Genomic DNA, 11,119 nt, shown 5'->3' with positions numbered 1-11,119 from the left:
AAGACAGGGGACGAATACTCTCATCACTACAAATGGAGGAATTACAGGAAGGAGAAGACGGGGGACGAATACTCTCATCACTACAAATGGAGGAATTACAGGAAGGAGAAGACAGGGGACGAATACTCTCATCACTACAAATGGAGGAATTACAGGAAGGAGAAGACGGGGACGAATACTCTCATCACTACAAATGGAGGAATTACAGGAAGGAGAAGACAGGGGACGAATACTCTCATCACTACAAATGGAGGAATTACAGGAAGGAGAAGACGGGGGACGAATACTCTCATCACTACAAATGGAGGAATTACAGGAAGGAGAAGACAGGGGACGAATACTCTCATCACTACAAATGGAGGAATTACAGGAAGGAGAAGACAGGGGACGAATACTCTCATCACTACAAATGGAGGAATTACAGGAAGGAGAAGACAGGAACGAATACTCTCATCACTACAAATGGAGGAATTACAGGAAGGAGAAGACAGGGGACGAATACTCTCATCACTACAAATGGAGGAATTGCAGGATGGAGAGATTGGGAAAGGATTAAGACAGGAAGGAAGAAAAGAAAAGGATTTGATCCAGTACATTGTGTTCCTCCTACCTCCATGTGTTTCCGTCGTTTCCACAGCAGACAGTCGTAGACCGGACCCGGGTCGTTGTACTTCTTCTCCAGAGACGCCAGCAGCTCCGACCGGCACTGCAGCTCTTCCTTCTGGAGCTTCTCAGCCTGATAAAACACACAGCAAAATGGAGAAAAAAAAAACTGAAAACAATTCACACACACACAAATGTGTTGTGCTCAGGATTGATATATGCACACTAGGGATGTGACAAAACGTACAATTGTTAACGTTTAAAACTGCCATTTTAAAATCGTACAATAACGTGAATTCACAATTCCGATATGGTCCAGACATGTTAGATCACTTCAATGCCTGATCTAACTGTAGCTCAGTTGGTAGAGCAGGGTGCTTGCAACGCCAGGGTTGTGGGTTCGTTTCCCACGGGGGGGCCAGTTGGTAGAGCGTGGCACTTGCAACGCCAGGGTTGTGGGTTCGATTCCCACGGGGGCCAGTATGAAAAATGTATGCACTCACTAACTGTAAGTCGCTCTGGATAAGAGCGTCTGCTAAATGACTCAAATGTAAATGTCCAGCGGATGACCCCAATGTACTCTATATAAACCATTGGTATGACAGCTAGGGGGCAATGCAGTTCATTCTACCACAGTCCTGGCTACCTACCAGACGGAGCAGTTCAGTCTACCACGGTCCTGGCTAACTACCAGACGGAGCAGTTCAGTCTACCACGGTCCTGGCTAACTACCAGACGGAGCAGTTCAGTCTACCACGGTCCTGGCTAACTACCAGACGGAGCAGTTCAGTCTACCACAGTCCTGGCTAACTACCAGACGGAGCAGTTCAGTCTACAACGGTCCTGGCTAACTACCAGACGGAGCAGTTCAGTCTACCACGGTCCTGGCTAACTACCAGACGGTGTTCACCGTACTGCTATCCCCCATCCACTCAGCAGCGATGGTTGTAGGAGCTGTTCTAGCTGTTTAGGAGTTGTGTATATGTTGTCTGTCACTAGAGGTCAAGGGTTATTTTACCTTGTTTTGTCCACTAGAGGGCACTATATGTTGGGGGTCATATGTATATAAGGTAGCACAGGTGACCAGCAAGGGTTAGCACATCGTCATTTTAGTCATTTAGCAGACGCTCTTATCCAGAGCGACGTACAGTTAGTGAGTGCAGACATTTTCCATACGCACAAAAGGCAGGGTTGAATCTACATTTGCCCCGGCATTTTAGCTACTCGATGTGACGTTTGGCGGCGCCTAATCGATCAGTTCTGTACCTGCCCGGCTGAGCGGCATTGTGGGTGGAATGAGCGAGATCGTCTGGCGAGCACAGCAGGAAACAACTCAGAAGTCTGCCTGGATATTTTCATTAAATATATTTGATAATTATCCGTTCTTCTCTCATTTTAATTCAATTACCAACTTGAAAAAGTCAAGATTTTCAAGGTATTCCAGTGCTTGAATTTCAAGAGTGCCAAATTCAAGTACCTTAAGCACCTTGAGCGAACCCTGCTTAATGCAAACAGGATGCATGTTTTGGAATATTTGTATTCTGTACAGGCTTCCTGGTTTTCACTCAGTCATTTACTGCAGGTTAGTATTGTGGAGTAAAGTACAATGTTGTTGATCCATCCTCAGTTTTCTCCCTTCACAGCCATTAAACTCTGTAGAATGTTTTAAAAGTCACCACTGGCCTCATGGTGAAATCCCTGAGCGGTTTCCTTAGGCTTGCCATGATAAAAGGGTTGAATACTTATTGACTCAAGATATTTCAGCTTTTCATAGTTTTCCCTTTATGATGATAGGGACCTGTTAGTGACAGTTTTACATTTTGTACACAAAAAAATAAAAAATATTTTATTATATTTTTTTCAAAAACGTTAACAATCCCAATGTCGTTTAAACATTTATATATCCCTAATGCACACATATCGTTTACACACACACACACACCCAATTTGCCCATGAGCAGAGAGATTGTCTGACCTGTGAGGGTTAGGGGGTGAGAGGTCAAAGTGTTACCTGTGAGGGGGGGGTGAGCGATGTCAAACTGCTCTGCCCGGCGACTAGCTTCAGCCAGAGCTGCTCTGTGTGCTGGATCCCACAGCTTCTCCTTTCGCTCTTTCTGTTGGACGACACATCAACATAGACATCCTTCTGTCAATGTGTTTGTTGGTCAATAGAAGCATACACTATAAATACAAAAGTATGTGGACACCCCTTTCAAATTATTGGATTTGGCTATTTCAGCCACACCCGTGTGCTGACAGGTGTATAAAATCGAGCACACGGCCATGCAATCTCCATAGACAAACATTGGCAGTAGAATGGCCTTACTGAAGAGCTCAGTGACTTTCAACGTGGCACCGTCATAAGATGCCACCTTTCCAACAAGTCAGTTTGTCAGATTTCTGCCCTGCTAGAGCTGCCCCTGGTCAACTGTAAGTGCTGTTATTGTGAAGTGGAAACGTCTAGGAGCAACAACGGCTCAGCCGCAGTGGTAGGCCACACAAGCTCACAGAAGCGGGACTCCCAAGTGCTGAAGCCCGTAGCGTGTAAAAATCGTCTGTCCTCGGTTGCAATACTCACTACCGAATTCCAAACTGCCTCTGGAAGCAACGTCAGCACAAGAACTGTTCATCGGGAGCGCCAAGAAATGGGTTTCCAAGCAGCACACAAGCCTAAGATCACCATGCACAATGCCAAGCGTCGGCTGGAGTGGTGTAAAGCTCACCGCCATTGGACTCTGGAGCAGTGGAAACGCGTTCTCTGGAGTGATGAATCACGCTTCCCCATCATGCAGTCCGACAGACTAATCTGGGTTTGGTGGATGCCAGGAGAACGCTACCCGCCCGAATGCATAGTGCCAACTGTAAAGTTTGGTGGAGGAGGAATAATGGTCTGGGGCTGTTTTTCATGGTTCGGGCTAGGCCCCTTAGTTCCAGTGAAGGGAAATCTTAACTCTACAGCATACAATGACATTCTAGACATTTTGTCGAAATCGGTGTGGAAGAACTTGACTGGCCTGCAAAGAGCCCTGACCTCAACCCCAACGAACACCTTTGGGATGAATTGGAACGCCGACTGTGAGCCAGTCCTAATCGCCCAACGTCAGGGCCCGACCTCACTAATGATCTTGTGGCTGAATGGAAGCAAGTCCCCGCAGCAATGTTCCAACATCTAGTGGGAAGCCTTCCCAGAAGAGTGGAGGCTGTTATAGCAGCAAAGGGGGACTAACTCCATAATTAATGCCCATGATTTTGGAATGAGATGTTCGACGAGCAGGTGTCCACATACCTCTGGTCATGTAGCGTATATTAACGTGCAAATCCTTGTTACTTGGCCACACAAATCCACTCCATACCTGGATTCTCTCTCTGAGAGCTTTAGGGAACAAGTCATATCCATTTTGATCCCAATGTGGTACTTTCCTGATGGATTAACCCAGGTATGAGGGATCTGAGGAGAGAGAGAGAGAGAGAGAGAGAGAGAGAGAGAGAGAGAGAGAGAGAGAGAGAGAGAGAGAGAGAGAGAGAGAGAGAGAGAGAGAAGAGAGAGACATGTATTTATGTAACAATAGGTTGTAAAGTGACATGTATTTATGTAACAATAGGCTGTAAAGTGACAGAGACATACATGTATTTATGTAACAATAGGCTGTAAAGTGACAGAGACATACATGTATTTATGTAACAATAGGCTGTAAAGTGACAGAGACAGACATGTATTTATGTAACAATAGGCTGTAAAGTGACAGAGACATACATGTATTTATGTAACAATAGGCTGTAAAGTGACAGAGACAGACATGTATTCATGTAACAATAGGCTATAAAGTGACAGAGACATACATGTATTTATGTAACAATAGGTTGTAAAGTGACAGAGACAGACATGTATTTATGTAACAATAGGTTGTAAAGTGGCAGAGACAGACATGTATTTATGTAACAATAGGTTGTAAAGTGACAGAGACAGACATATATTTATGTAACAATAGGTTGTAAAGTGACAGAGACAGACATGTATTTATGTAACACTAGGCTGTAAAGTGACAGAGACAGACATGTATTTATGTAACAATAGGTTGTAAAGTGACAGAGACATACATGTATTTATGTAACACTAGGCTGTAAAGTGACAGAGACATACATGTATTTATGTAACAATAGGTTGTAAAGTGACATGTATTTATGTAACAATAGGTTGTAAAGTGGCAGAGACAGACATGTATTTATGTAACAATAGGTTGTAAAGTGACATGTATTTATGTAACAATAGGTTGTAAAGTGACAGAGACAGACATGTATTTATGTAACACTAGGTTGTAAAGTGACAGAGACAGACATGTATTTATGTAACAATAGGTTGTAAAGTGACAGAGACAGACATGTATTTATGTAACAATAGGTTGTAAAGTGACAGAGACATACATGTATTTATGTAACAATAGGTTGTAAAGTGACAGAGACAGACATGTATTTATGTAACAATAGGTTGTAAAGTGACAGAGACAGACATGTATTTATGTAACAATAGGTTGTAAAGTGACAGAGACATACATGTATTTATGTAACACTAGGCTGTAAAGTGACAGAGACAGACATGTATTTATATAACAATAGGTTGTAAAATGACAGAGACAGACATGTATTTATGTAACAATAGGTTGTAAGGTGACATGTATTTATGTAACAATAGGCTGTAAAGTGACAGAGACAGACATGTATTCATGTAACAATAGGTTGTAAAGTGGCAGAGACAGACATGTATTTATGTAACAATAGGCTGTAAAGTGACAGAGACAGACATGTATTTATGTAACAATAGGCTGTAAAGTGACAGAGACATACATGTATTTATGTAACAATAGGCTGTAAAGTGACAGAGACAGACATGTATTTATGTAACAATAGGCTGTAAAGTGACAGAGACAGACATGTATTTATGTAACAATAGGTTGTAAAGTGACAGAGACAGACATGTATTTATGTAACAATAGGTTGTAAAGTGACAGAGACATACATGTATTTATGTAACACTAGGCTGTAAAGTGACAGAGACAGACATGTATTTATATAACAATAGGTTGTAAAATGACAGAGACAGACATGTATTTATGTAACAATAGGTTGTAAGGTGACATGTATTTATGTAACAATAGGCTGTAAAGTGACAGAGACAGACATGTATTTATGTAACAATAGGTTGTAAAGTGACAGAGACATACATGTATTTATGTAACAATAGGTTGTAAAGTGACAGAGACAGACATGTATTTATGTAACAATAGGCTGTAAAGTGACAGAGACATACATGTATTTATGTAACAATAGGCTGTAAAGTGACAGAGACAGACATGTATTTATGTAACAATAGGCTGTAAAGTGACAGAGACAGACATGTATTTATGTAACAATAGGTTGTAAAGTGACAGAGACAGACATGTATTTATGTAACACTAGGCTGTAAAGTGACAGAGACATACATGTATTTATATAACAATAGGTTGTAAAGTGACAGAGACAGACATGTATTTATATAACAATAGGTTGTAAAGTGACAGAGACAGACATGTATTTATGTAACACTAGGTTGTAAAGTGACAGAGACAGACATGTATTTATGTAACAATAGGCTGTAAAGTGACAGAGACATACATGTATTTATGTAACAATAGGCTGTAAAGTGACAGAGACAGACATTTATTTATGTAACAATAGGTTGTAAAGTGACAGAGACAGACATGTATTTATGTAACACTAGGCTGTACAGTGACAGAGACAGACATGTATTTATGTAACACTAGGCTGTACAGTGACAGAGACATACATGTATTTATATAACAATAGGTTGTAAAGTGACAGAGACAGACATGTATTTATGTAACAATAGGTTGTAAAGTGACAGAGACATACATGTATTTATGTAACAATAGGTTGTAAAGTGACAGAGACAGACATGTATTTATGTAACAATAGGTTGTAAAGTGACAGAGACATACATGTATTTATGTAACAATAGGTTGTAAAGTGACAGAGACATACATGTATTTATGTAACACTAGGCTGTAAAGTGACAGAGACAGACATGTATTTATATAACAATAGGTTGTAAAATGACAGAGACAGACATGTATTTATGTAACAATAGGTTGTAAGGTGACATGTATTTATGTAACAATAGGCTGTAAAGTGACAGAGACAGACATGTATTTATGTAACAATAGGTTGTAAAGTGACAGAGACATACATGTATTTATGTAACAATAGGCTGTAAAGTGACAGAGACAGACATGTATTTATGTAACAATAGGCTGTAAAGTGACAGAGACATACATGTATTTATGTAACAATAGGCTGTAAAGTGACAGAGACAGACATGTATTTATGTAACAATAGGTTGTAAAGTGACAGAGACAGACATGTATTTATGTAACAATAGGTTGTAAAGTGACAGAGACATACATGTATTTATGTAACAATAGGTTGTAAAGTGACAGAGACATACATGTATTTATGTAACACTAGGCTGTAAAGTGACAGAGACAGACATGTATTTATATAACAATAGGTTGTAAAATGACAGAGACAGACATGTATTTATGTAACAATAGGTTGTAAGGTGACATGTATTTATGTAACAATAGGCTGTAAAGTGACAGAGACAGACATGTATTTATGTAACAATAGGTTGTAAAGTGACAGAGACATACATGTATTTATGTAACAATAGGTTGTAAAGTGACAGAGACAGACATGTATTTATGTAACAATAGGCTGTAAAGTGACAGAGACATACATGTATTTATGTAACAATAGGCTGTAAAGTGACAGAGACAGACATGTATTTATGTAACAATAGGCTGTAAAGTGACAGAGACAGACATGTATTTATGTAACAATAGGTTGTAAAGTGACAGAGACAGACATGTATTTATGTAACACTAGGCTGTAAAGTGATAGAGACATACATGTATTTATATAACAATAGGTTGTAAAGTGACAGAGACAGACATGTATTTATATAACAATAGGTTGTAAAAGTGACAGAGACAGACATGTATTTATGTAACACTAGGTTGTAAAGTGACAGAGACAGACATGTATTTATGTAACAATAGGCTGTAAAGTGACAGAGACATACATGTATTTATGTAACAATAGGCTGTAAAGTGACAGAGACAGACATTTATTTATGTAACAATAGGTTGTAAAGTGACAGAGACAGACATGTATTTATGTAACACTAGGCTGTACAGTGACAGAGACATACATGTATTTATGTAACACTAGGCTGTACAGTGACAGAGACATACATGTATTTATATAACAATAGGTTGTAAAGTGACAGAGACAGACATGTATTTATATAACAATAGGTTGTAAAGTGACAGAGACAGACATGTATTTATATAACAATAGGTTGTAAAGTGACAGAGACAGACATGTATTTATGTAACAATAGGTTGTAAAGTGACAGAGACAGACATGTATTTATGTAACACTAGGCTAACAGTCTGTAAAGTGACATGTATTTATGTAACACTAGGCTAACGGTCTGTAAAGTGACATGTATTTATGTAACACTAGGCTAACGGTCTGTAAAGTGACATGTATTTATGTAACACTAGGCTAACGGTCTGTAAAGTGACATGTATTTATGTAACACTAGGCTAACGGTCTGTAAAGTGACAGTGTGACCAGGAAGTGGCAGCGTGGCGAGGGAAGCGTACCTTGAGCGTCCTCCCGGAGAGCCCAGTCACCGCCCCGTCGTTAGGCTCCACCACCGTTGCCATGTTGACATCTCCGCTGCCCGTCGTATCGATGATGTCAACGATCTTCGGCTGCCCCTCCGTCGTGGTCTGAGGGAGAGAGAGGACACAGATGTTGAAGAATATAAAATACACACCCTCCGACACAGAAAAAAACACACACACACCCTCTCTGACCCCGACACAGCACACAAATGTTTTTCCACAATGAGCACATTACATTTACATTTTAGTCATTTAGCACAGACGCTCTTATCCAGAGCGACTTACAGTTAGTGAGTGCATACCTTTTTCATACTACATCGAACCCATAACCCTGGCGTTGCAAAGCACCATGCTCTAACCAACTGAGCTACAGGAGGTCATCATGACATACTGGTGACACAGTGCAACGAATCCTTCATAGACAAGCGTCACTGTTAGCGATGCATCAATCTAATCACGTGTAATATTCTACTTGCAGTATGTAACCAACTGGTATAGACCTACTCATAGAGACGTCCGAGTCAGAGAGAAACTTTTGGTCTTTAGCAGAGGGCTGAGTGGTGTAACTAGGCAGCTCTGATAGACAGAGACAGAAAGTAGCTATACAGGACAGGACAGGACGGCAGCTAGACAGGACAGGACAGGACAGGACAGGACAGGACGGCAGCTAGACAGGACAGTTCGGCACAGGACAGACAGGACGGCAGCTAGACAGGACAGACAGACAGGACAGGACGGCAGCTAGACAGGACAGTTCGGCACAGGACAGGACAGGACGGCAGCTAGACAGGACAGGACGGCAGCTAGACAGGACAGACAACCACGCAGCTAGACAGGACAGTTCGGCACAGGACGACAGGCAGCGCGACGGACAGGACGGCAGCTAGACGACAGCAGGACAGGACAGGACGGCAGCTAGACAGGACAGTTCGGCACAGGACAGACAGGACAGGACAGACAGGACAGGACAGGACAGTAGCTAGACAGGACAGACAGGACAGGACAGGGCCCTCTACAGTTGGGTGAAGGCTGTCAACAGATGCTTGATCCTCTTTCCATCAGCGACAGCTTGCGCCTCCAAGTTCAACCTCCCTCAGTTCCACCACTCTAGTCACAGTCATAGCAACTCAACTAGCTAGCCACTGAAACGTTTAAAAAAATAAAAACATGTCAGCAACAATAATATCTATCTATTTTTGTCTGAGGCTATGGGGAAATATTAGTACTAGTTCGGCTAAAATCAACGGGCTGTCAGTATTTTATTGTGTAGCTCACAAGGACATTCTGTTCTGATGGTTTGCTATCTGATCTTAGCTGGTTAAACTTATCCAAATACGCTAAACTAAGGTATCTTTCCGGCTGACCCGGCCACTGTCTAGTTAAAAAAAAGGCGTTAGCTGCTTGCTCGCTAAAAATCCTTGTAGGTTAGCTTAATAGCAGTTGCTAACAAGTTTTACTAGCTAGATTTGAGCGACCGGGGGTAGCCCCCCGGGTAAAATTAGCTAGCTAGTCGTTACTGTACAAAGTCTACGAATGGGGCCTACTAGTCTGTCATAGCACCGGGATAGATTTACCTGCATGCCCGGGGCCCCCGGGTCCACGCCAGTGTCGAGGATAGCGATGAGAACACCCCGTCCATCGTGCTCGGGGAACCGGGTGAGATAAGACGCAGCGCCGGTCTCCTTTTTGGGGAGCAACCCGTGGAAGGGGAACAGCTCTTCGATTGAATGTGCGGCCATGATTAGACAGAGAGACAAATGAAAACAGGAAGCAGCGAAATGGGGGGGAAGAAGGTTGCCGATACCAAAGACAGTACGGTATGGTTTTAGAAACCGTGCCGACACGGTGAACAGAGACCGGGAAGGGACTTTTTTAAAGGGACAGTACACTATTTAGAACACCGCTCAAAATGCGCCAAGGAGTCATCCTCAAAAGTGTCTGATGACGGTTACATTAAGTCAGTAGCAACGAAAGAAGTCTTCTGTAGCTATTTGCTACACTGCCTATAGCTAATTGTTTAAAAACAGAAGTGGTATAGGCTAACTTGTATTTGTTCAAGGTTTATACATGGACTATTAGCTAGCAAGGAAACAATGTTCTGGTCAGTGTTTCCATGGGAGCCTAATTAGTGGGGCACAGTTAAAACATTTTATAAAACCAAAGATGGTGGATAAATTATGATGTCACACTCAGACCGTTACCATTGGGGGGGGGGGGAAATGGTCAGTTCCCATCTGCTTAATGACACCAATGCATTAGCAGCTGGGTCTGGTCTGCTTCGTTCATTGACCATATAGGAACCCCCCCAAAAAACAAGGGAGTGGGATGTTTCGTTTCCTCTTCTGTCTCTGATAAAAGCCCTTAAAGGCTCCGCATGGTCAATCCACCACCAAGTGGCAGTACAGCATTTACTGCGATGCAGACGTCAGGGCTTTCATACTTCTTGGCTTTCATACTTCTTGGCTTTCATACTTCTTGCGCTTAGCGGAGCGGAGCTGTTGTCAAGGAAGTTGTCAAGGAAGTGAGTTGATGTTTATACAGGACCTCCCGCCCCCACCTACCCTCAACCAATCATGTCAACGCAGAGCTTACAGTGCCTTAGGAAAGTATTCAGACCCCTTGACTTTTTCCACATTTTGTTACGTTACAGCCTTATTCTAAAATTGATTAAATCGTTTTTTTCCCCTCATCAGTCTACACACAATACCCCATAATGACAAAGCAAAAACAGGTTTTTAGGATTTTTTTTGCAAATGCATTAAAAAAAA

The 11,119-nt window shown here is 41.8% G+C and overlaps 1 protein-coding gene across 1 annotated transcript in view; it reads right to left on the bottom strand.

Annotated features, from left to right (window-relative positions):
• Positions 1-10,845, bottom strand: part of LOC121563375 (tripeptidyl-peptidase 2) — a 73,272-nt gene extending 62,427 nt beyond the window's left edge. The window contains 7 exon segments of the mRNA XM_045217644.1: positions 611-630; positions 632-741; positions 2,609-2,717; positions 3,957-4,003; positions 4,006-4,051; positions 8,328-8,456; positions 9,926-10,845. Coding sequence (XP_045073579.1) covers positions 611-630; positions 632-741; positions 2,609-2,717; positions 3,957-4,003; positions 4,006-4,051; positions 8,328-8,456; positions 9,926-10,090 — 626 coding nt within the window. The 5' untranslated portion in view covers positions 10,091-10,845.
• Between the last annotated feature and the right edge of the window lie 274 nt (positions 10,846-11,119).

Source organism: Coregonus clupeaformis, unplaced genomic scaffold (assembly GCF_020615455.1).
Source record: "Coregonus clupeaformis isolate EN_2021a unplaced genomic scaffold, ASM2061545v1 scaf1162, whole genome shotgun sequence".
Classification (NCBI taxonomy): domain Eukaryota; kingdom Metazoa; phylum Chordata; class Actinopteri; order Salmoniformes; family Salmonidae; genus Coregonus; species Coregonus clupeaformis.
The sequence above is the reverse complement of the archived record's forward strand: the minus strand, read 5'-3'. Positions and strand labels throughout refer to the sequence as shown.